Source organism: Cyclopterus lumpus, chromosome 24 (genome assembly GCF_009769545.1).
Source record: "Cyclopterus lumpus isolate fCycLum1 chromosome 24, fCycLum1.pri, whole genome shotgun sequence".
Taxonomy (NCBI): Eukaryota; Metazoa; Chordata; class Actinopteri; order Perciformes; family Cyclopteridae; genus Cyclopterus; species Cyclopterus lumpus.
Genome location: NC_046989.1, coordinates 10,154,084 through 10,180,965, shown reverse-complemented (window position 1 = coordinate 10,180,965; position 26,882 = coordinate 10,154,084). Strand labels below are relative to the sequence as shown.

The 26,882-nt window shown below is 43.6% G+C and overlaps 1 protein-coding gene across 1 annotated transcript in view; it reads left to right on the top strand.

Annotated features, from left to right (window-relative positions):
• Positions 1 to 480: 480 nt before the first annotated feature.
• gphnb (gephyrin b) overlaps positions 481 to 26,882 on the top strand; it is an 84,112-nt gene continuing 57,710 nt past the window's right edge. Inside the window, 2 exon segments of the mRNA XM_034527566.1 lie at positions 481 to 547; positions 25,389 to 25,467. Coding sequence (XP_034383457.1) covers positions 484 to 547; positions 25,389 to 25,467 — 143 coding nt within the window. The 5' untranslated portion in view covers positions 481 to 483.

The window sequence follows — 26,882 nt, the reverse complement described above, 5'->3', positions numbered from 1 at the left end:
ACTTCAGCTGCAAAATGTCATCCAATGCAATGCATGCCATGAGCAAAGTGAGTGGCGTCAGAAGACGTGCTGCTTGTCAGTCTCCCCTAAAAGCATTCACAGGAAATCAATAGTGGTCTCCATGAGACTTAATCCGGGATCCACACTACTACCGTGGCAGGCGGCCAGCTGAGTGATGTGTGCGGTTTAAACGGCCCCCGCATCAGCCCGCTTATCTGTAGGTGTCCCGATGATCACTCGACTTTCTACTCATCTCGTCTGGCTGTTTTTTTTCGTGTGATTTTTTTTTTTTTGTTGCTGTATCCCAGCCCTCCTCCATCTCGTCCTCCTCTTCCTCCTCCTCCTCCTCCTCCTCCTCCTCCTCCTCCTCCTCCTCCTCCTCCTCCTCCTCCTCCTCCTCCCCTCCCTCTCCCCACTAAGTTCGATGCGATCGGCTCTGGGGCCTGCCGTGAGTTCTCGGTGCGGGCGACAGCGCTGCTGAACATGGCGTCAGACGGGATGATTTTAACGAACCACGACCACCAAATCCGGGTCGGGGTCTTGACAGGTAACCGCATATTTTTCCATCGGCTCTTTGACATTTTGTTCATATTTCCATGAATTCATTTCCGCCGGCTGTCCGCGCGGATCTTCATACATGTCGGCTGTTTTTTTTTTTGCGTGGTGGCGGCTCTCGCTCGCTCTCTCTCTCTCTCGCTGGCTGTTGCAGCGTCTTGAAGGCGACGCTGATTTAAAGCCTGTTTTTTGTATTCCTTCTTTTCATTTTACCGGTCGGCTTTGCATTGATGTACAAGCTACATTACGTCCAGTGCTTATGCGGTTGAAGCGGTAGATGTGGGCTCTGCACTGGTTTGTGTCCGCTCGTGTCTGCTGGATTTCTTGTCGAGCCGTTTTCCTCGCTGAAGAACAGGAGCTCAGTTTATGTGTATTGAATAATTCATGTCCCTATCTGCTTGTCAGAGCTGAAAATTACAGCTGATCGTGTGTTGTGTCGCTGCTAAAGATGCCCGGATTGCATTAGATTGCATTATTGACACCCAGCTGACCACAGCGATTTTTGAAGTGTCGCTCACGACAGCTGCTGAAGGTGGATGTGGTGATGAGCGCATCCTTGGCCTATTAAGAGCAAAGCATGATCTGAGAAAATCTGTGAAAATGCGTGTAGACGTCGGCTGTGGTTTATTTTGTGAATGACAGTGCCAGCCGAGGAGTTTACATGACATATGATCACGGCTCTGGCTCGGTTTGGTGGGTACATCCTCCTGACAGTCCTCTGAATGTAACGCGATGACGGCGCGTCTCTCACTTACCAATATTGGAAACGTTATGCGCTTTGGATGCGATGGCTATGAGGCGGCGGATGGTGTTAGATCTGGTCGCCGCCGGCCCTCATTTCCTTCCCCTGTGTGTGTGTGTGTGTGTCTGTGTGTGCAGCCTATTGCTTTGTCATGTTTCTGATCGGCAAACATCATGCGAGGCGAATCCAGCGGTTGGTAACATGATCGGAAAGTGAGTTTTTTTTTCTTCTTTTTTTGAGAATGTGGGGAGGGAGGGTGGTGGTGTGGTGGATATATGATAAAAGCTGTTCAGAAGGAATACCTCTCTCTCTCTCTCTCTCTCTCTCTCTCTCTCTCTCTCTCTCTGTCCATTCTGTGTGAGGCTGGGTCGATCAATATTTCATGAAAGAAGTGATCTCACACATACGGTATTCCTCCGTATGGGAATCCAGTACGGAGGAGGTGGTAGGCGCTGTGCAGCGATGGAGGAATGACTGTATAGACCCTCTCCTGAAATCTGCCAGGGAAACCCCAACCACCAACAACACCACAACCACCCATCGTCTCCTTCTCCATCCCTCCTCCTCCTCTCCGAGCGTTGGAGAGCGCTGTCCATGGTGCTGAAATCCAGCATCACTCACAAATCAGTGCGGTACTGACCTTACCACGGTAAATACTGCATCAGTTAGATACACCCAGGGATGGGACTCAAGTCACTTATTTGCTCCATCTCCACTGTTTACGGATGAGGTATTTAGAGTACATGTGGAACAAATAGTCACAAACCGATGAGGAATTGGTATTTTAAGCAGAAATAAACATCCTGTCAGGTTGTTTTTGTTGGGGTGACCGTTTGATGTATGTTAGTCACCAGCTGAAGGTGAGAATATACCGTCACTTTTTTTTAACACTACATCAATGCCCACGCCACATCAGAGAGGTTAATTTCTCTATGTGTCATCAGTCACTTGAATCCCCAACTGAACCTCTAGTATAGTGACAGATTGCCGTTTTGATCTTGCTATGCAGTGTTGAAAATTCCAGCATACATATGTCGATGTTGAGAAGCGCAGAGACTCAACAGACAGGCTTATTTGTCTTTTTGATGTCTTTGTGCGTGTGTGTGTGTGTGTGTGTGTGTGTGCGTGTGTGCATGTGTGTGTGTATGGAGTATAGGGCTTGCACTGTCAGGGAAACAAAGCATCAAAGGAGTGAGCAGAAAACGGGGAGGAAACGGTGCACAGTGGCATTAAGTTGCCATGTTTTATACCTGACCCTTAACCTTTTAAGAATTTAATCGTGGCAGGATTACTCATGCCTACAAAGAGCGTTGTGTGTGTTTTTTTCTTTTGTGAGATGATGCATTTTGACAGCAAAAGGTCCCCTGCTGTGCTGCTAAGGGGAAGCAAAGCTCAAAATATTCAGGTTATATCTCTCTTTCAACGCAGAACATTTGTTGACACACCTCAGTCTTATACCACAGTGTTCATTAGTTTGCTGTTGTATGGCCTGTGTGAGCAGAATGCTAATAGAGTCTGGAGCAGTGCTCAATCTCCCTTCTTGTGAGGGTTAAAGGTCAGCCGTCCACCCCTGCATTCAGTCACCGAGGAGGAGATGAGACCTTGGCTCACCCTCCTCCATCACTTAACCCCCCTAGGTGACAGGGCCCAGGGGACATCTCTGTTTAGACCCTGGACACACAGTACAGGGAAGTTGAAACTGACGTGACCAAGTGTGTGTGTGTGTGTGTGTGTGTTTCATTTCGTGGGATGTTTGAATAAGAGGTGGGTTTTATTTGCGAGGAAAGGGAGGTAACTTGAAACAAGATAATTGGGGTGAACATGCTGTCACTTGTCAAAGATGTCACACTGAAAATGTGACCTTTGTCAGGAGTGGATGAAAGCTTCTCTCGCTGTGCTCAGCTTATTGTGACATGTGTGTGTACCTGTTTACTTGTTTGTGTATTTTGATGCATCAGTGCTCATTGCCCAGTTTCTAGCTGTCGGTGTATCTTCCTGTTGAGCATGCGTTTTAATTGTCCTGTGTCTCTCTCCCTGGACCTGCCTCAGGGTCTGGACAGCTTCACGCTCACTCATTTCAACTGATTCTGTGTGCCTTAATTGCTTGATGCATGTGTATTTGTGTATCCAGACATGTGGGTGTAAAAGAAGAGGTGGTGAATTGTGGCCTCAAGTTTGTGACAGGCAAAGATAAACTGTGTTTTCAGACTTTTATTGTAGGGGTGCTAGTTTGCTAGCTTGACTTAGTATGATACATAGTGTGAATTGATAATATAATGAGACATTCCAAGATTTTTCTCAAAAGCCCTCATGAGAACTGGGTTGTACCACATGTCAGACACAAACCAGCTGAGCTTTCATGCATTTGTAAGCACATATGAATGTGCACATGCATGTGTGGTGTGTTTGGCCTGAACATGTGCAGGATGTGCATATGCATGCTCTTTGTCTTTCTGCACTAATACTGAGCTCTGGCTGGAAAACACAGCTTAGCATATCACCCCGGCCCTAAATATAGCTACAGTATACATACATTTCATGATCACACACTGAGAGAGAAAGATGGCAAAGAGAAAGAGAGAGGCCTGCAAAAGGCATTCAGTTGTATTTAATCTGTATAACACCAGTGTGTCAGACCATACGGTATTATTACACAGAAACTCTCCATGCATGGGCCTCGGATACTCTTGCGTGTGTTACTTGATTTACAGCCCGTAGCCCATTGATGCTGGCTGCTGAGAGTGTGTGGGTTCACTCCAGCCCTTCCTCAAAGAGACGTGGACACACACTCTGCACCGGGCCTCCAATAAGCAGCCAGGGCTGGAAGGCTTCACTCTGCAACAGACAGCACACATTTTTACATCTTCTCTCTCTCTCTCTGTATATCAATCTCTCCCTGTCCCTCTCTCTCTGTATTCTATTTTCTTTAGCCTCAATTGTAACAACTGAGAGAGGCTCAGCGATGTGTGGGCGGCTCTCTAAACTTACATGTCTATCAGAAAGACATGAATTGTCGGCAGACAGGCTTCCAAAAACAACCTCATTTAGATCACTCGCTCAGCCCCTCTGCTAAGTAGAATGTGTCTGTGACTCCCTGTAGAATGAGTGGAAGCTTTTACGTTGGCAGGAGTGGGCATCCATTCCTTAATTGCATGTGGTCTGCATTTATTTATCTGTTAAAGAAGTGAAGGGTTGTCCCAGAAAGCTGCCAGAGAAAAGTTTTTGGGACATCAATATGTCTAGTTTGAGACACACCACACATCGACAAAACACATATTGATAATCCCTCCATATTGAAATAATACATATTGAAATAATACATTTTGAACAGATACAGGAAACTTCGCAGCCCCAAAATACATATGGGATTTATCTTTTTTTAATAATGTATCCTTTGGTGCAGGCCTACATGTTGAGTGTGTGTGTGTGTGTGTGTGTGTGTGTGTGTGTGTGTGTGTTCCCCCCTTTTCTATTCTGCGAGTGTGTGTGCACGTGGGCACGTGGGTTGCGAACATGTATGCGTGCCTGTTCGTGTGTGTACTTGTCTGGCTCCAGATGGGATAATAACTATTTAATCTGCTTTTCCACATAATTTAATCTCTGGAGTTTGTCCCAAGCTCACCTCAACAGCTCAGGTGCTAAAGAGGCTCACTAGAGAAACAGGAGTCAAGTCAGCAAATGCAACCTAGCGTGGCAAAGCACCTTGACCAAAAGTAGGAGACGGCGTCATCTGTCACTGAATGGCGTGGGTGGCTGCCAAGTTATGGAGCAATCTCCTCTCGCTGTCTGTTTCTGAATGACTCAATCTACTGACTACAAGGGAGGCCCAGGGTTTCAGCTGTGGGGTTCTTGTGTGAGCACTGATGGCAGATCACTTTTTGATTTGATAAAAAAAAGTGTATGTATGGTAAATGCAGTGGGCCTTATAGCTGCATTGCACTTTAAGCATCTGTTGGTGGACAAATGATGTAACATGGATTCTCAGTGTATTATATTTGTATTTATTATTTAGTGAATTATGGTGTAGAGTTTTTACATAATTGAAACAATTTTTATTTCTCAGCAATAACTTTGTGCATTCCAACGAAAACCATTGACCATTGTTGCTGGTGGGAAGCTTTTGAGGGTTTGTGTCCATGTTTGACTCAAACTGGTTGACTCGGGTGTCTATATAGTGGGAAATGTTGTGTTAAATATCAAGTTGACTTTTTTGAAGTAATCTCTAACTGCAGTTAGCTTTGATGAGAACCATAGTATAGGAACTTTAACTTTCTAAAGAAAAAAGAAAAAAACGGAAACACCATCTGCTCTCAAATTCTGTTGTAGTATTGGTACATTACGTTGTCTGCGTTTGCCTAGTTGGAGAATGACACAAATACACCATCAAACTATTAATCAGACCCTGAAATGGATATCAAATTGATGTTATTTTGACAGGGTTCAAGAGTTGTATCCACTTAGCCACAGGATCTAGAAATATGTAGAATGAAAGATTAGATTGGAGTTTTTAAGTTATTTGTTTTTTACGTGGATGACCTAGACCTAGTGCTGCTTTCTTGTTATTTTGTATTTTATGTAAAGCACTATTTTTAATGATATGGCACGATATAAACTCAAACATTGGAATTGAATTGAATTAAATTTCCCTATTGAATTTACCACAGCCTTAATCTACTGCCTGTCAACCACTCAGTCCATATGCATATTGGCGAAGTCATTGCTAACTCCTTCACGGCCACTGGTCTGTCTGTCCTCCGATTAGCATCACAACGTTATTATTCCTCCCCATTTTCCACTCTGTTGACGCTGAGACAGCCAAACGTAAAATCTTGACATGCTGACATCATGACTGAATAACAAAAACACAAAATAGATGTTAACATTCGGTTCACTTGTGATAGAGTATAAAGATATGTGGTTTGGATGGGAATCAGAGAGCCCCAGGCGTGTGTCTACCCAATAGCATGATTGTACTCCTCCTTTTTCCTGCTTTGACCCAACTCTCTGTGTCTGTCTACGGTTGAATCATCTCTAAGCTGCTACAAGGGTGTTCCCTCGCAACAATATGTGGGCATCTGCTCAACAGTATGCTAGTTTGAGAGGGATACACTTGGAACAGAAGAGCTAAACGGGGGGAAAATCACAGCCATTGGGCATACACTTGAGCTGCTTCTTATTTCCCACCAAAATCCTGTACTCAAATTTGAGTGACTGATTTGTACAGACCTTTGTGGATTTTGCCTGTATCAACCTGTCTGGCTTTCAACAGACTGTGAAATCAGAAATACTTATTACTTTGTCATCCCAAAGGCCATAAAGACAAAATGGCAGCATTGTGAGAGAAGAGGCAAACCTGGATGGTTTGTTTGCTGTTAGTTAGACTAGAAATATATGCAGCCCTGCATGTGGTCAGACGAGGATTTATCTTTTGTTTGAGTGGGGCTTGTACTGTAGCAGTGGTTAAAACACTGGCTTACACATTTTTTACTTTCTCACTCTCTGCATCACACACACACACACACGCACACACACACAGCTGTGACAGTGGACAGGAGTGAGGCAGGCGGACCACATGACCAGAATAGACAATACAGGATCAGGGACACAAACACAGAATGAGAATTAAGTCTTCACTGCAAAGGAATTACCCTCCGCTTTGAGTAGTGGGGAGTGAAGTGTGGAAGAGGGTGACTCTCCTCCCCTTTTGCACCCCCCCCCCCCCCCCCTCTCTCTCTCTCTCTCTATCTGCTTTCATAGCCCATGGATATAATCCTCCCTTACTGTAAATAGTCTTCAATTGGGATGCAAGCTAGAACAACAGACAGACGGTATTTGGCGGACAAGGAGCAGAGTCTCCTCCGCTCCCGGCTCTTGTCAGCTCTCCAGAGAAGAGCTCCATCGGGGCTGCCTAGAAAGCTATTCCCAGAATGGATGCGTAGGTGTAGGAGAGCTGGTCCGTTCCCACTCCCTCCTGGCCTTAAGCAGTGTTACAGTCTGTCTTTCATCTGAGGTGATAATCACAGGAGGCTAGCGTAGCCCAAAACAAAAACAGGAAGATTGCGCTCGATATTTTTGGGAGTAAACAAAAGAGCAAAAGAGATGCTGGAGCTTTTTAGTGTCAGCAATTATCTTGTTTTGACAGAAACACTGACATTGGACACACAGTGCTTGAAGCTATTGCTTTCTAATTCTATATTGGTGATAAACAGGATAGACTGTTCTGAAATGAGTTGTAAAACCTTCCAGCAAGTGTTTGATGAGCGGTGAGGCAGCTGTGTCCAAACTCTTGGATTCATATGATGTGCAACACAGGTAAAATGATCTGCACATCCCAAAAGCTATTAATAAAACTTTGTTGCAATTGGAGCGATGCTATACATTATGCAAATAATGCTAATCCTGAAGTCTTATTTGAAGCTTTTAATTCCTATTTAGTGAAATGTAACATTGTTTAAGATGTTTTCTAGACATGTGTGCTCTGGTGCTCTCCACTGAGGCCATCAGCTTTCTACGCGTAACGTATGTATGCTGTGTGCCGCTGGCTAGCGAGAGACAATGTCTCTGTTCCAATGTCTTTCTTTCATGCTCAGTTGCAGAATCTTCCCCCCAGATAGTTAGTGTCTACACATGTTGCATTTAGGCGCAGTACTGCTGTGTGTCACCTGCGTTTGGGCATCACTGAGAACTCGAAACCCCAATACACGTAGTGTATATTAGTTATGTAAAAGACATTTCCAATACAATCTTTCTCCTTTGCAATTCAATCACAAAATGTATTTGGATGGAGCAGTAGGCCGGAATTTGACCTTTGGGGAAGATGACCATTTTTGCAGTGCATTTTCAAAATCTTCTTCAACATCTTAACGCGAGGTATTTTTACAAATTGATTTGAAATCAAAAACTATAACACTGCTGCAACAGTGATGTTCCTTGATCCATGATCCTTTTGCTTTTACGACAAAAGACAGTTTTTTTTTTTACATTACTCCCCCCCCCCCCCCCCTCTGCTTGGGTCGCTCCCTGGCGATAACCTGTGCAAGCAGAGAACCGCTGAGTGATGGCGATACAGATCGAGATAAGATACAGCGGTGCTTTTTAACTGATGAGTCACTGCCGCTGGATCCCGTGTCCAGGCTTGAGGTGTTAATTAGGGCTGGAGGGATGGGGGGGAGGGGGGGGGGGGGATGCAGGAGGGACGTGGGGGAAGGGAAACAAGTAATTGATTCGTCAGTGTTGCCCAGTGTGCAGCCATGCCGCCTCGCGTCTTTATCAGTCCTCATCTAATAGGTGTCTGAAACGTATACCTCTCTCGTGTTTCAGGAGGTCAGCTCGCCTGTATCTAGCATCTATCACAAGCTGGCGGGGGTGAGAGCAGGGGCTATGCTAACCATGCTAATAGTAGCAGTGCCATCACACAAAGTGTAAGAACTGATGGACACATTATATTTTGGTTTAGATGGTTGTTTGGTTGCTTAGTGATCTTAAGGTTTTACCATTTTCTTGACTAGTTTACGTCGAGTGGTGGTCGAATAATTCAGACCCTTCAAGTAAGAGTAACAATACAACACTATGAAAATACTTCAAAATCCTGCAACCAAAACCTTACTTAAGTTTAAGTATGTAAATATTATCAGCAAAATACTCTTACATGTACTTTTATGATTCATATTACTGCTGACTCAATGTGTAAGTTGCAATTCACTGCATATTCAAATGTTGAGCAAATTTGGACTACTTTATATACTGTTGGGTAATGAAATATACAGCAATACATCCTATTCTCTAAGGTCATCATATGTTTGTAGTGCTGTGTCCTTTGAAAACCATGTATCTCTAAAAAGTAAACTTTTCATGAGCTCAAGAGGCTTGATCCGAGAGGCTTTTTAAATAGTTCATATAGCATATTTTCTTAACCCATTAGTGGAGAAAATGTAGACAAAGAGCACATAGTTTTCACTGCTTTCCCTTTTGTTTGTTTTTTTGCTGACTGAATGTGTCACTCAAAACCATGATCCAATTTGAACTGAGAGTTGTGTAATCCATTGCACCACCAGTTCGACATAGACATTATTAAACCATGATTTATCTCTGTGTCCAAAATGTAGACAGCTGTAGTAGAAGTAGTAGTTTGCTTCTGTTCAATACTTCCGGAGATTAATGGATCATCAGATTGTTAGTGACTCGAGGGTGCGTTGGATTCTGGAGTCTGTCAGATCACAAACATGTTCACGGTAAGTGGAGATACAAGGGTGACAACATCCTAGTGGAGAAGAGTCATTATGTCCTTTTGTTCACAGGTGAATTAAACACCAACATTTTGTGTCAAATATAAATGAGCCGCAGAATGTGATGTGGTTGTTAGACAAACCAAATAATTAAAGGGGCACCAATTTTACAATGTTGAATACAGCTCGGGAGGCATGAAGGCATCTCGGTTTGTTCATGGAAATTTAAAATCTTTAACAGAAAGCTTGTGTTACAAACAGGGGGATTGGAGTTAGGAGCACATGCATATACCAGGTAGGAGGTGTCAAACAAACACACACTATTGAGTTGCAGGAGAAGTGTAAAAGTTAGTTTTGGGATATCTCGACCTGTGCTTTCATTTTAACACTCTATCTGTTTCTTATTGAATTGCCGGTGTTCTCATCTAAAACATCAGTTTTTTGTCTCTTCATTTAGCATCCTGCAACACAAAGCTAGTCAAAGTATTGTATGGACTCATCACATCAATAAATCAGCGAATTGTTTCCACAGTTGCAAACATGATCTGTACCTGACTATTATATGCAATTCTTGATGCAGTTTTGGTCCAAACAGCCATAAACAATACATTTATTTATTTAGAAATATCAACTTATTAACTTTAAAAAATATATATTTTGAAGCCCCATGGGCAACATCCTACAGTTTCCCTCCACTTCTAGAACATCAGCCATGACAAGAATCAGGAGCTGAGAGGGGGAACTGTTTGGGGAACAACTTCTCAGCAGCTATTAAATCTGGCTCACTGCGAGAAGAGACAGGGAACTTCATTTATGTCAACATAACTTTTTTCAGTATTTCGACATGTAGTTGCTGTTTGCCAAACAGTTTGAAGATGGTCGGGTTGGAACACAAGAGACAGAAGAAACAGATCCAGTCAAAGTGAAGCAAGTAACAAATGGCACAACATGTGTCTGTGTTTGTTCCCAAAAGGTGTGGATGACTGCAAAAATACATAGACGCTTTCATTTGAATTCCAACATGCAAATAATACCAAATAGAAAAGCTTGAGTTTAGGAACGATCACACACCACATTATTATGATCGGACATTAATAAGAACAAAAACGAGCATCTCTACCAAGACGGGGGAAAAGTCCATTGGCTTGTTACTTGTTCAAATCCCCTCGGTCTCTCCTTCCTTCCCTCCTCCCCTTCTTCCCGTGGCCCACAAGACGGCCACGTCGAGGTGCGATGCCTTGCTAGATGTGGGAGACACGCGCAGTGGAACCACTGCCGCCTGAATTTGGGAGAAATGTTTCTATTTTTGTTGCGACATATGCAAAGGTGACACACTGACGGGGGAGGATATTTGGGAAAAGTGTCCAAGATCTACATGATGTTTGATGGTTCTCAATTAAAAAGGCTTTTCCCTGCAGTGTTTAGAGTTGCTATGGAGTGAGCGTTACGATTAAATTCATAATTGAAAGTAATTATACCAGTCGTTGGCTTGCTCACACATTTATATTTACATCACTTTCACTAATCAATTCCATATCACTGATAATTGAAATCGAGTTTGACGAGTGTCACAAGACTTCATATATAAATATAACTCATTAGCGCTCTCGTTCCCACTCATACATCATATTTTATCTCAGACCATCTCCCTTTCTCTCACACACTATTTTTGTCCCCTGTCTCCTCCCCTCTCTCTCTCTCGGTCCACCTTTCTCACTTTTTACCTTTACCTTTGCTGTCGGTCTGCGCTCCACTCGCTCCATCTGCCTGGCAAAGGGAAGGAGCGAGCAGTACGCGGGGAGCATGTACATTTGAATAATTGAGGAGGCCAGCTCCTCCCTAACGAGGTGTGTGTGATGGCCGACCTCAGGCCGGTGTGTGTGTGGTCAAGGTGTTCTCCCATTCTCCTCCTCTATTATTCAGCGTCATGCATTTTTCATGTCTACCACGAAACCCTTTCAGATCATGGCACCTGGGAATCAAATGTTAATAGACACCTGCCTACACACTCGCACATGCATCACAGCCACAAATACTCAACACACACACACACAAGTTTGATTGACATGACATGGCATGGCTTGACTGCTTTGTTGCCTTTTTGCATCATTTATGGTCTTACAACAGGCATGACTCATGTTGTTTTTTTAAATCTTGACTCATGACAGTCAGGTATAGTTTCTCACTCAATTTCATTGCCCGGACGGTTATTTAGTATTCTCTCTAATTAATGGAGATAAATTAAGTCTCAGTACTAGTGACGCAATAGGAAATTCCCCATGAATGTGCTGAAAATCCAGAAGTCTTGAGTTGAGTCCTAAAACGAGTTTAAGTAATTAGTTGGCTGACGAGAAATGAATCGGCAACTATTTTGTCTGCGAATTAACAATGTTACTACATTTTCAGGCAATCATGATTTTCTTTGTTTTATTTAATTAATTAAACATATTTGGGGTCTTGTGGTTGGACAAAAAAGTCATTGAAACCTGCCGTCTCATAGTGATCGGCATTTTGCACTAATTTCTGACTGTTAAAATTATGAACTGAGTAATGAGAAATAATATACAGATCAATGGATAAATTCACACGTCAGCTTGCAGAATTGAGAAACCGTAAATAAATACAAAAAACTCATTCTACAGCATTCCAAATGGTAATGTTAGGTGTGAATTAATTTATTCAAGGTGGGTGGCACTTGTTTGTGCAAAAGAAGGCTGAAACAATTGGTCAATTACTTGATTTGTCAATTGTTTTGATAATTCATCAATCAGTCACCCCTATGTGCAGCCACAGTACCCCATACGGATTAATGATGATAACCAAGGAAATAATCAGCAGATTAAACAGTAATGGAAATAATCAGAAGTTGCACACCTATGGGTGATGAAATATGCCTTTAAGATCACCGTAATGCATTTGCATATCATCACGAACATGTTGCATATCTTTGTCGGTAGTAGTGTGTCTTATTTATCTGTGTACACATTTTCCTAATAATTTCCTAAAATCATAGGCTTAATTTCCTATACAGCATCACAGTCAAGTCAGTGGAAAACCCCCTGACTCCTCCAGGGGCATCCCTCTTGGTTCCCCCTGCACCGACATGTACATGTATGTGTGTCTCAGTGGGATAAGTGATGAGATGTGTGAAATATGGCAAGTGGAGCACTCTATTAGGCAGCTCCCCCCTCGCCTCCAGGCTTCCTTCTGCTCCAACATACAGAGAAGCTGAGCGAGAGAGACGTCACAGGCATGGTGGTGGGCCTGAATTAGGCGTATGGAGGGGTTTGGGATTTAAACAGCCAAGTCTGAGTCAGACACCCACCACCAAAGAAGAAGAAGAGCAGGAACTCCTCTACGCATCAACTTCAGCTAGCATGAGCCTTGAGCAGAAGGACACGCTTCCAACTGTGTGTGTGTGTGTGTGTGTGTTTGTGTGTGTGTGTGTGTGTGTGTGTGTGTGTGTGTGTGTGAGAGCTCTGACAGTGGGAAGCTGCAATGTAATTGCTGACACCGTCCAGAGGATTGAATGTAATGAAGGTAGCTGCTTACAGGCTGCTTCATTAGTACAGCTGGGCCCAGGGCACCTGTGTGTATGTGTGTGTGTGTGTGTGTGTGTGTGTGTGTATGTGTGTGTGTCTGTGTGTAAAACTCTGCATCCTGGGAAATAAGGAGAGTCGAATGGTTCAGGCACACACATACACACGTGTACCAGCCACCCACTCCCACATTAACAAACACACCAACAAGCATAGGCAGCATATGCAACATGTTGATTCTAACTTTAATCCATAGCAGTTCATTTCCTCCATGTGTTTTATACTTCAGGTATGTGTTTCTCAGCAAATGCTGCCCCTCAAAAGGCCCCTTTGTTTCTTGTGACAACCTTACTCTGTATTGTTGTGGTCAATCCCCTCTTTACTCGATAAATATATAATTTTTTGACATAAAACTGCAACCTCGTGGAGGTGTTGTTGGAGTTGTCACGGTTGACCTAAAACAAGCAGTAGCAAGAAGGTCCTTCTTTTTGAGGAAGCTACCGCCGGACGCACCCTTAGTGCCACCTGTTGAACAACTGCATAGATTTGGGTTCTGCTTGGTTTGTTCCACTGATTTCACGATGATCGTCGGCACAATGTGTAAAACTGCAGCTGTGCTGATCGGGCTTTTGTCTTGCCTTTTCGGAAGCGTGGCTGGCATGAAATGGGATTTGCGGGCAGGGAGCTGGGGCTGGTCATGAGGAGGGCAGCCGGTGGACCGGACGATGATGAGGCTGCCATCCTCGCCTCATGGGAACCCTGTGTAGATGCAGTTTAGATTAACTTTCCACTTAGTGAACAATGTGTCACTTACAATACGGTCACATCTCCTTCTTCCATAAATCGGCTTGACAGCTGCACCTCCTGAGACGCGTTGGTCCCATTCAGGGTCAGGGTGGTGTATGTGCATTGGCTCTGACCATCAAATGATTCCCCTGATCAGCATGAGTGTGACCTCTTACTTTGATCAGAAACCTGCCATTGATTCTGAATGGCCATCTGCCAGCCTAACCTTGACCTGTATGACTGAGTGCCGTCACACCATATCCCTTGACCCAGCTGCCTCTGTTCTTCCTTCTCTTCTTTCCCTTGAGTGAAGGATCACAGAGAAGCAGGGGGGGACATTAAGCCTCCTCTATGAAGACCAATCAATACCTGATCTGATTAGGCCTAAGCACATACGACAAACCCTAAAAGCCAACAGATAAAGAGCCCCATTACTAATGTTAGCCATCCATTTCAGAGCCCGTCCACTTTCCGACCCTTCTATCTTTAGTCATATCGAGTGAGGTGAAATGAACGAGCCGAGTGTTTTCCATGCAGATTCCCCCAGCTTGTCCAAGGATGCAAACTGGAATGAGCAGCTAAGCCATGGTGCAGCCCTGGGTTTCCCTACATCAGCAGCTTGGAAGGATGAAGGAGGAGGGGGAGGGCGAGAGACGAAGGGATGTTGAGGCAGAAGGGGAGAGGAGGGAAGTTTCTAACGGGAGGTATCAGAAATGTGCAGCTATATTGATGCCAATGTAAGCACATTTCTATTGAAATCAATAGAGCTGCTCTCAAGCTCATGTTGGCTTCCAACAAGAGAATAGTACCTGGCTCACTAATGGAGCAGCCATAGATAACACTCACTGAAGGAGCTGAATTGTGGGGGGGGGGGAAAGGAATGAATATGCCAGTTAGTTGTGAATTCATTTATATATTTGTATTTCTGTCAGCCTGAAGTGATATCATCTGTGTTGTCTTTAACATATGTTGTTGTCTGAGCTGCAGGATTCTATTAACAGCCAAATTAAAGGGTCAGTTCACACAAATTACACACAAACATTATTGTCACACTTATCTCGAGATGTATCTGCCAGACAGTTTTGGTGTGATTCGTCCCAGATTTTGAGAAATGAGAGTCCACTCACACAACGTTCTTAGGGTTGGCTTTCTGGTGAGCTTCCTGATTCAGTAAGTTTCCGACTTATATCAGCTATAACTAATACAAGTTAAATTAAAATCAAGCCTTGTTCTGTTTCACGGTTCACGTGCTCTCTGCAAGCTAATGTTTGTGCTCAGGCAAAGATTAGAAGTAAATAGACATATTAGTCTGTATCACCACTCCGTGACCATCAGCACATCGTGTGTTTTTGTTGTTCAACGAGACCAACCGATTTGTGACTCTTCTCTATAGTAATGATCCCATCAAGTTAAATGAGACTCTCAGTTAAACTTTGATGCATAACGTATCAATATTTTAAGCTAAGTTATTTGTCCCACCACAGAATGCGTGTTTAACTAGGATGTGTACTATCAGTTAAAAACTACTTCTATGTTATTTTTCTTCTTGCACTGACATATACTTCAACTGACATCTACTATGGCTTTTATAGTAAACTACATATGAATTGCTTATACAGCATGTGCAGTCATGTTTTCCACCGTGTGCATTAAGTGTGTGTGTGTGTGTGTGTGTGTGTGTGTGTGTGTGTGTGTGTGTGTGTGTGTGTGTGTATGTGTGTGTAAACAGCTGTTGGAAATGCCACGACGGGCTGGCTTGCCGTGGGTCCTCTGCAATCGAAATGTCATGCTAGCTGGGAAGGGGGGGGGGGGGGGATCTGCGATAGCTCATCAACTCACTTGCACCCACCCATCCAGTCTACATGCACACTCCTGCCTAGCTGTATGACCATGCCACACTGAGCCACAGACACATTCGTCACGCCTGTTGTCACTAGAAACAAGCCTCATTATACCAAGTCTGTGATTTATGATTAATATTCACAAGGGGTGTGGCGGCTCGTCAAGCCTCTCCAATCCATTGATTTCATTGAACAAGAAAAACATAGAGGGGGAAGATGGTGGGGAAATGTGTGTGCATGGGTGGGGGGTGATGTAAAAGCTGCAGGGGCATTCCAGTCATGGCGTGGGAAACGAGATGCAGGCGAAGGGAAGTCGAAAGGGGGGGAGGGGGGGTGGAGGGTGCTATATCCAAGGTCCCTGTATTCCCTGGCACTGTAAATTGTCTCTGGAACTTTTTTCTGTGGCTTCATTAGTAAGTGACTTTTAAATATTTATGGCCTTGTTAATAAAACATCAACACGAGAGGTCTTCGTGGAGAGCTGCAGGCTGTTGGGGGATACAGTCTATGGCTTTTCACAGAGAGAGGCGCAGGTGAGTGCTACGAGTGTGAGAAGTGACCGATAGTGGGCTGACTTAGGGAGTTCACAGTAAAAACACACCGTGGATAGTTTTTGGACACGCACTGCATCATGATGTCATCTAGAGCAAGTGAAAACAGTATTTTCTACCTTGATTGTTGGTGATTGCTGTGTTGATTGCCTGTGGGTGGGTGTTGTGATGCTGGTGTATTATTAGTATGCTGGAGTTGGGGTTTGGCCTCTCATGTTTTATTTATTCCAGAAAATGACTGGAGTTGGGGTGAACACTCAGGGTCAGCACAATTTCTATGAGGATTTCGCGATCAATTAATCTATCAAATATGTTTTGATTAATAAATTCATTTTCAGTCTATAACATGTACAAATGTGTTCCTTGTGCTCGAGGTGGTGTACTAAATTGCTTGTCACAAGGCCAAAACCTGAACATATTCAGTTATCAATAATATCAAGCAGAAAAAAGCCCATATGTGGGTGGGCACTGGTCAAAAGAGGTGGTGGTCGTATTGTATTCCGGTGTGAATCTGTCAAAAAGACAGAATTGCTCTAAAGCACGGAGGGACCAACGAATGTTTGGCATTTTTCTTCTTGGTCAATGACTTAAATGAATAATCAATTATTATACATTGCTGTCAATTAATCTTCTGTCAGTTGACTAACTGATTAATTGACTAATCATTTTAGCACTCGTCACATGGACACTTCCCATATATTGATCCAAAGGGCCGTTAAAGGTTATACTACACTAAGTGAGTGTGCTTGTCTCATAGTAAACTTCACCTATCTAATCAACCGCCATGTGAGCAGAGTACAGATAAAGATAACACTTATTGATATTAACTGCAAAAGCCCATGATCGGACACCATTATCCAGATAACATATCAAGATACAGATTGCATGCTAATATCGGGTGCAAATGGGGTCTTAATATTTCTCACATCTATATGTCCATCTGTGACCTTTACTCTTGTGCTGTTTTTAAATGATGAATTCCCTTCAACTGTACACTGCATCTCTCTTTTCGCAGCCTCCTCCTATCAGTAATTTCCCCATCTCCCCATTTCACTACTCACTTTCCTATTATGCTCTTTTTATCTGCCCTCCCTCTCTGCTTTTGGAGTATTCCCAACACTGATCCCCTCCCCTCTTCCCTGTTCCTCCTCCTCTCATCCAGTATGAATTGCTCTCTTAATCCTGTCCACTCCAAATGTCCATCCTACCACCTCTCCTCCTCCTTCACTCAGCCTAGGATGGATCCGCCTCTCCTCTCCGGAGAGACAGGGAGGGCGAGAGAGTTTGAGGAGTTTGGGGGATTGGGATGGGCCCTGCCTGCCTTCCTGGGACACAGCTGTGAAGAACAGAGCTGTCTCTCCCTCTCTGTCTTTCATTCTCTGCACATCTGGTGCGTGGGGGGGGGGGGGGGGGGGGGGACTGGGCCATGTTGTGGTGTGTTGTTTTGTCCTTGGCTCAGCATGGTTCCTGGATTTTGGCCGGGCTATGCGCTGGAGTAGGTTTGGATTTGAGATGCGGATCGGCCCACTGCTGTACCCACACGGATGAGCCGTAAGAGTAATTATTAGCTGCAGTATTAGCGTGGGCCCAGTGCATTCTTTGGTCTGTTTCTCGCCATAATGTTCTTCAATGGCTGGCTCAGAGGTAGCAGGTGGAGTGTCGCACTCCTTGCATTATGTAACTCCACCCCAATTTAGATCTGCCTTCAAATAAATGAAAATCAAGCTGCTGGTTGGCTCCTTTCCCCGCGGATATAAATAGCATTTTCAAATCTTATCTAGAAACAGTGTTGTAGAGGGGAGAGGCTTTGAAATGCAGCCCGACGATTAGGATCCCATTGTTCCGCTCCACACCCCCTCCATTCTCCCGGCTGCTTACAGTAAGCCTGAGGATCTGTGTGTATGTGCCTGAGAGTGTAGCCCTGCACATGTGTATGCATTCATCTGCATCACAGTGTGATTGAGATGGGGGCTAATGGTAAGATAGCATGTGCGTATGCGTGGTGTCGTTGGTTTGAGAGTTTGTGAGTAATTGGTGTATATATGTGTGTGTGGTGCTGCTGGGTGTGTCTTTGATGATGGATGCTGTGCCTCCGCTGCTTACACCACTGCTCCTCTCAGAATTAACAAGGTTGCTAAGATACAGTGGGCTTATGTTAGATTAGGTTATCTGCTGTTATTGCTGTTACTATATTTTACCCAGCACCGTGAAGCATTTATTAATTTGGAAATTTACCCTGCCATGGAATGAAGACGCTGGTATTTGTGCACCACTGTTCCTCGCCTCTCCTCTTCTGGCTCAAGGTGCTGAAAGCCCCCGAGTCAGATGTCTACCCCTCCCCATTACAATCTGGAGGCGGATCCGTACCTCTATTTATCTTAAAACTCATTTAATCCCATGCCTGGGGCCTAGTGTTTCCATTTGACACAGAACAATCCAGTAAAATTGGAGACAGGGGGCGGTCATATCACTTTGGTTGAGGCTTATTGGTGTGCAGAGGTGTTGTCCCTCCCACCAGCAGATGTCAGCCCAATCCAGTGTTTGACCTCCATAGTAGCTTCTCCGGGGCTGGAGGGCCATTGGCGCTGCTGTTAGCGGATAAAGTACAGGAAACAATAGAGATGCCAAGTGGGCTGTTCAGACAAGGGAGGCGATGCGCTGCTACCACTTGTGGATTTTCACTTTTTCCTGCACACGTATTCAGCATTTTTAGGAGCACTTTTTTTGGAATAATTTACATTTTGACTGGCAAACTTGTTTAAACATTTTACTGAATAGTTGATCAATTTTATATCCATTTCTTGCTTAGCACTAAAATACCCAAGACAGCCATATTTCCTTTAAGAGCAGCGAGGTATAGTGCCATAATGATGGAAAAGCACTGTCAGAATTGGGCTGGAAGCAGACATTGGCTCAAGCCACCCTAGGCACTATGTCTTGCAATGCGATTTGGAGCGCATGTTTGTGTGCGTGTGTGTGTGTGTGTGTGTGTGTGTGTGTGTGTGTGTGTGTGTGTGTGTGTGTGTGCGTGTGTGTGTGTGTGTGTGTGTGTGTGTATGTGTGTGAGAACCTCTGAGAAGACCTGTTTAAGGGAACCCCCATTAGTGTGGGATCCCAGGGAGATAATGAGTGCTGACTGCTTTATGTCCTGGAAATGATTGAGTGGAACATAGTAGCAGTTCATGAATCCTCTCCGACTGACAGCACATAGCCTGCTAGCTAGCAGAGCTATTGTGTTACAGATGGACAGCATCTAGAGTGAATCATCAGAAAAAGACACATAGCATGCATACTAACTGCACTTTGACTATGAGCAACACTTCCTGTCTATTTTCCAGACAGACAGCATCTATCCTACTTGTTAGATGGTGCTCTGTCCCAATTCCACATAATATGTTTCGACGAGGAGCTGACTAAAGTAAGTACGCTAAAAAAAGTCAGTAACTGTGTCAAAAAAAGGTGTGCTGTCAGTGTCCCATAATGTAATGTACAGAATAGGGCTGGGTGATAATACACTGATAATGTATTGTCTTTCAATGGAATCATATCGTGAGAAAATCATACATCAAAATATTGTGATGTATACCATTTTGTTGTCTAAATTGCTAAAGAAAACATCCTTATTAATCTGATTACCATGCATTTGTTTGCATTCATGTAAATATAGCTGGGACTATTTATTCTCTGTAAATTCACTTGAAATGTTCATTTCGCACCAAAGTTCTTAATTAAACGAGAACAAGTTTACATTTGTCAAGTATTTAAATACAACAATATTCTTTAGCATGCCATAAAGACTTTGGCTTATAAAGCAAAGGAGGAGCTACTAACAGCAGTGAATGGTCGTAAAATAGCTCCTGGATGATCTTTGAAACTGAGAAATAAGCCTACTAAAAACTAATTTTCTTTGTCTAAAAGTACAACACAATATGTATAGATACCTGTGCAGAGAAGGACTCTCCACCTGTGTGCGTTGTTTTCTGAGCTTCTCCTTGCTTTGTTTATAAACAGGTCTGTTAGCACACATATTGCATCCCCCTTTTTTAAGCCTACTACAAAATGGTAGAGTACATTTATTTCTTAATTAGTAACCTGGATACCTCAGGCCAGCAAGAAGCTTGCTAATAAAGCTATCTGTATCATAGATTAGGCATACTCACATACTTTACCTAGTCAGTGGTTCTACCGTCTTTGCATGACTGAGTAGATTATTCACAGTAATAGACTCACACCACATGTTACTACTCACTATTGCCTATTCTCATTTGTTTAGTTTGTTTATTTGTTTTTTGTCTGCACAGTTTCTTTCATTTATCGCAATATTATTGACTGAAGAAGCGCACAAGGAATATCGTAAACATTTAAATAAACCTAAAGCTATATTTGTTCTGATAGTTTAGTTTAAGCCTAGTTATTTCCTATATTTACACATCTTGCTTCCACACTGATTTCCACACTGAAGGAAATACACAAACCCATCACTTTTTGATTCTTTGTTTATTACAATTCTCACTCTCTGCTGCCCTTACACGTCTTCTGAGTCAGACAGGTGAGATGACCTGAGCCTGTATCACACAAAGGGCCAGCCTGCTGGATAACATAGCAAGTGTAGTTACTTTAATTACTGGAACTTTACCAAATAAAGTGGATGGATTCAAATCTGATGCCAAAGTCCAACCTCTTGGCAACAACATCATTTGTGGCATACATACATTTTTCTTTCCAGTGGTGAAAGAAGTATTCAGATTTACTTAAGGAAAAGTAGTAATACCACACCGCCTTCCAAACCTACCCCATCGGCAAAATGTATTTAAAGTATCAAAAGCCAAAGTACTCATGAATAAAAATGGCCACTGTCGGTATTTTACTATTACACATACATGTGATCGGTCGCTTGTGCGTGCATCCACATGTGAGTCTGAGTGAGTGTGCGCCTCTGTTTTTGTCCACAGCTAATCTTGCATTCCGCTGCAGCAAATTGCACAATATGTTGGTTGGCCATCCATGGCTGCATGCTCAAGAACCTCTCGTAGGTAGCGGTGACTTTCATGCTTTTAAAACACCTTAGTGCCTGTTTTACACTGTCATTGACCTCCTGCTGACTCCTCAATCACCCCTCTTCACTGGGCCTCCGGCCGGTAGGAGCCGCCAGTGACACAGCTGAGTGCATCTGCGATTCCCCCATCGGCTTCTGCGTCCACAGTGTGTGTGTGTGTGTGTGTGTGTGTGTGGGGGGGGGGGGGTGTTATTACAGATGCTGTGTTTGCTAACAGATAACTGAATATATGGTGTGTTTGACTTCCAGCTAATGGAACCAGAACACCTGGTAACTCAGCTGCAAGTTTCATTTGTTTTTTGGTGGGATTGTATGATGTATCTTATATGACCATGCACTTCAAGCTTTTCCCCTGCATTCATCAGTGCTTGTTTTTTTTAGTTTGAATGAAGAGACAACCCCTACAGCCTATGTGAGCTTAGACAGGGCCGTTAACCAACTGTGGATTGTACCCATTCAGTCACACCTGGCGGAGATCTGCAGTCAACTAACTTTCTAGTTTTAGATTAACACACATTGATGCATGTTGTCTATGTTGCATTTCTAGGATGTGCAAATTTCACGTCATATATTCTTAGGTAGTTTAACCTACTACAATGCATCATATTCTGTAACGACAGGGAAACGGAGCATAAAAATACTTTTGCGACATCAACTTTTCTCAACCCTCTTTTCTTCCCTTCCAAGCAACACTTCTTCTTTTGTTTCTCCATTTATTTTCGCTCTGTATCGACATTTTTCCTTGATCAGTTCTCTTTGGTTTCCTGATGTCTTCCCTTGTGTCCTGATCTCTCCCGCTCTGCTATGGCTTAGCAATTAACCCTTTTAAGAGTGTACGCAAGTGTTTGTGTTTGGATGTGCACGTCTAGATCCCATGTGTGAGTGGTGTTGCCCTGCTTAATGCTTCTGAAGCACAGGCCTCCTGCTCTCCTCCCACTGCTGCAGCCTGGGGACATCCAGGCGTCTGCACTCAAGCGTGCTCACAGGTGGAGGCAAATATGAGATGATAGGAGTCAATCCAGGCATCGGCGCCAGAAAACAGATATTAAATTAAAAGAAATATTACAATTACAGAGATGCTCATGAAGATAAATACAGTGTGGTTAAATACATTAAGATACTCCATCTCAGTAAAGCAATGTATAGAATATTATAGCTTTGTTATAATCAGTGCAGTTTCTGAGTTTTGTAGCCACGTCCTTTAATCACAATTGGCACAAGCAAATAAAAGCTGATAAAAAAATGATAAAAGAAATTCAATAATAAATAAGTAAATCGACAAAAACAGAACAAAACTCCTCAGAAACAAATGAAGGCATGTTGAAGCAAAAGTGTGCAGCTTGCAGTCTTTGGTCGCACTCAATATCACGAATATCAGATATGAACTTGATTGCACTGGCTTGAATCAGAATTGCATTGCCAAGACTTGATTTTAAATGTCTAACCCCAAAATAGCAGTATGATATTATGGTAGTCTAATTTCAGCTTTGACAACTGTCTGTCTGCCCTTACAGTAGCTGCCTGTCCTGTAGTGGTTGTCCAGCCAAGTAGAAGCATTGACCTTTAGCCAGATGTGCATATGTGTGTACCATGGTGAATAGTTTCCTCTGGGATGGGAAGGGGTTCCTGCATTGCGTCTTAACTTACACTGGACTATAGTGGTGTGACTCTGAACTGGTCGGTAGGTTGAAAACAAAGCTAAGTGGATGTTTCTTATTCCTACATGCCGGTTCTAGAACGGACACCGAAGATGTTTAGTGGGCAGGCGATGAAAGCTGAGCTGCAGAATTACCTGGAAAAAGGTGTATAGGCGGAGCTCGGGAAGTGGGAGGGAGCGAGCGTCACAAATTCTAGCGCACCTTTTTTTCCTCCCCTCTTACTCCTCTTGCTCCATCCTCCCTCCCTCTTCCCCTGTCTTCAGCTCTTGCACAGGATCACATTAATATTCCTTTGAAGCCTGTTTCAACTGCAGCCAGATTTCTTTCTCTTCCACTCTCACTCCTCTTCTCCTTTTTTGTTCTCCTTCTTCTCCCTCTTGCTTTCTGACTCTTTTCCCCGCTATTGTTTTGTAGAAGGGATCACTTTCCTATCATTTCTACTAACCGGTGCAGCAGGGAGGGGCAGTTTCATTACCTTCACTCAGGAATTCCCCTTGTTGCACACACACACACACACACACACACATAAAGAGGGGTGGTGGGTACCGATGCCTTTGACAGAGCATGTTGATTGGTTCAGAATGGTTGCTGCCTCTTGTAGGAGAGTGGAACGGCTATTTTTAGATCAAGGGGTAGCTGGGAGAGAAAGACTGAGGAGGGTTCTGTGAGTGTGTGTTTGTGTGAGTGCGTGTGTGTGTGTGTGTGTGAGTGTGTGTAAAGAATACTGCAGTCTTGAAGGAAGTTCCTTCTTCACACACATATACACACAAACACACACACACACACACACACACACACATGCACTTATGCAGCAGTGCCCCTCTAAAGCCAGGGTGGTGTGTCTTCCATGTGCTTGCCCCCCCTCCCCTTCCCGCAGCTTCTCTGTCTCTCTTGTTTCTCCCTCTCTTTCTCTCTTTCTGAGCTTGCTCGGTGTGCAAATGTCAGCACTCTCCCATTTATTTGCCAGAGCCCAGAGCAATGTCCTGCACCCTCTGTTTACCTCCACAGTGCTGCCCCATCACCACTGCTTTTCTCCTCATCACCCCCCCCCCCTCTTTTAAAAAGAAAAAATCCCTTTTCATCCACTCTTTTCCACCTCAATCTCCCATTTTCCACACCAACATCCTTCACTTGCATCCCTCCATGTTCCAGCTCTGTTGCATTCCTGTCCTCCCAACCCTCCCCTCCCCCCCCCCCTTGCCATACCACTTCCATTTTTTACACCATTCTTGCTTCGCCCGTCCACTCACCCCATCCCGCCGCCCCTCCTCTCGTTCATGGATCATGGCACTTCATTGGAGTAACATCATGACATTTCCAGTCGTGTCTACAACTAGCACATCAAGTTTTTTGGATTAAATCCACTGCACCACCACAACCACCACCATCATCGCCCCCTCCGGTGCTTCGTTTTGAATCTATTTTAAGACGCGAGCGTGTCCGTTCACGTTTGGCCCTGACAGATCACAAAACACCTTGTCCCTCTCTTCATCCTCCTCGTCTATCTCTTTCTGTCTGCCCTCACTTTGTTATTTCTTTTCCCATTTCCCTCCGCCCATGTCTTCGTCCTCTACCCCTGTCTCACTCTATCCGTCACTCTATCCGTCTGTGATCACCAGGATGACTCATGTGGCTCGCACCTGCTCTGCAGTCGAGAGGCTGCCGTGCTTTTATGAGAAGAGGTTGGAGACGATGAAGGTGTGGCTTCACGTAGGCTCAGTGTGCTCAAACAGTGTGCAGGGTGAAGGTGATGTCAGTGCTTTATTCACATTGTGGCGCTATTTGATTTGCAACATGATGCAGAAGATAAGGTAGCAGTTGCACCAGACATGGTTTTTATATACAGCGCGGTTCACCTGCCTTATTACAGTCGAAACTGACAAGTGGGGCTGCAACAAATGGGAACATCATATCCTCCCTAATTTTGACACAGCGGATGAGCTTTGTGCTGTAATTCCAGGATACAGACTCGTTTCACTCGAAATGTGGATCAAAATATAATAATACAGAAACAGTCCCGAAGGATTCAGAGATGTGAGCGATCTTGGATGTTTTTTTTAATCTAGTTTTCATCATCTCATCAAGAAGAAAGGTGTGTTTCGTCATTTTCTTCATCTGATGTTCAGTCACCCACCTTGAGAAATCACATGCGGCATCCATTACACAGTTTCGAAAACTAGACAACAGCAATTCTCGGTTTTGATTTAGCTGGCATGAGAGTAAAGAATGTTTTGGAAGAAAAGTGTTTCAGTTTTTGTGTAGTATAAAACCTTTTTCCTTGTACTTAGTCACAGTTATGAGAAAGAATCATTTGCAGCAAATCGTTGCCCCAACGGTAAATTATAAAGTTGTGCTAAAGCCCCTGCATTTCATTTTAGATTAATTATGAGTTGTTCTGCTCATTTTCCTTTCTTGTGTTTCTCTCCATCTATCCAGTGAGTGACAGCTGTTTTCGGAACCTTGCAGAGGATCGCAGTGGCGTCAACCTCAAAGATCTCATCCATGATCCCTCCCTGTGAGTATTGCTCTTTTCATTACAACTCCACCTACAGAGATGATGAAAGAAAACATCAGGCAACACCTTCCTACACGCAATCATTTATTCAAGAGTCCTCTAACTAACCTTAAATCCACCACACTTAAAACAGGCTCTCTGTGGGTGTTTGCTCTTGTGTGTGCAAGCTGTCTTCTTCTTTTTTGTGAAATTAAAATATCTCTTCAACAGCATGCATGGCAACAAAAAACAAAAGAGTTGCAGCACTCTTCTGTTTAAGGATGACTCTCAGTAGCTGGAGGAAGTCAGGAGGGGAAATCAATACTTGTTTCCATTAATGGGGATGTGATCGGTGACACGCAGGAAAACAATAATCTCCATCACAACTGAAAAATACTGAAAAGAGTATTGTGCTAAATGCATTTAATCATTGTTTTTGCACCTTTTTAGAAGCTTTAAAATGTGCATGGCAGTGTTGTTTTCAAGACCACCTAAACCGAGACCAGGATGTAACCAAGACCAGAATGCATCGATACCGATACAAGAACAAGAATTTGAGGGATTGAGACCAAGTCAAGACCAAGACTAGGCCGAGTCCGACACTACATGACTCACGATAAAATGCAAACCATAGACACCACTGACATTGAGATCCATATTCCATAAAGCACAAATGAAGATTACTCTTCATTCACCTCTTTTATTGCCATATATAATCTGTGTGTATAGATAAGTCTACATGAGAAATGTCTTGATAAAACAATCAGAAGGCATTGCAGAGGTACATTTTGTGTGTGGGAATCTTTGTCTGTTTTCTACCAGCAATCACATTAATGATGTTAAGATTAAACTTAGACGATGCACAGGTAAATTAGTGATATCCCCGCAGTTATGGTCTTGACCGGCCTTGAAATAAAATCCAGAGTCCTCTTTGTCGGAGACTGAAAATGTGGTCGATTTAGCGATGAGATCTTCTAAAAAATGGTCTTGGAAAAGAGACTTCTGTACATTCTTTAACTTTAAAGCAAAGTAAACAGTTTTATGAGAGCGTGAAGGTAATAACAAAGGGCACGCTATTCACTAAAAACACTTATTACACATAGCATCCCACAATGTAATAAGACACATGAGCAAAAGTAGAATGTCCATATCATCTGCTCGCCTGCTCCTACTGAATATTTCAACCATAGCGGCCCACAGAAGAAACCATTGAGGTAGTTGTTTTATGTCAGATTTGATGTCTCTAAGATTTATAAGTCGAGCTCGAGCTTTTATATCACTGCACATATCGCACGTTGCTTTTTCAAAATGACACTTCGGCCTGTGACTCGAACGCTATGAACCGTGACCCTCGACACGCCACCTCAGACACGCTGCTCCAGACAACCAAATCATTCTCCAAACAGCCATTGATTTGCTGCAGCTGCCCTGCTCCT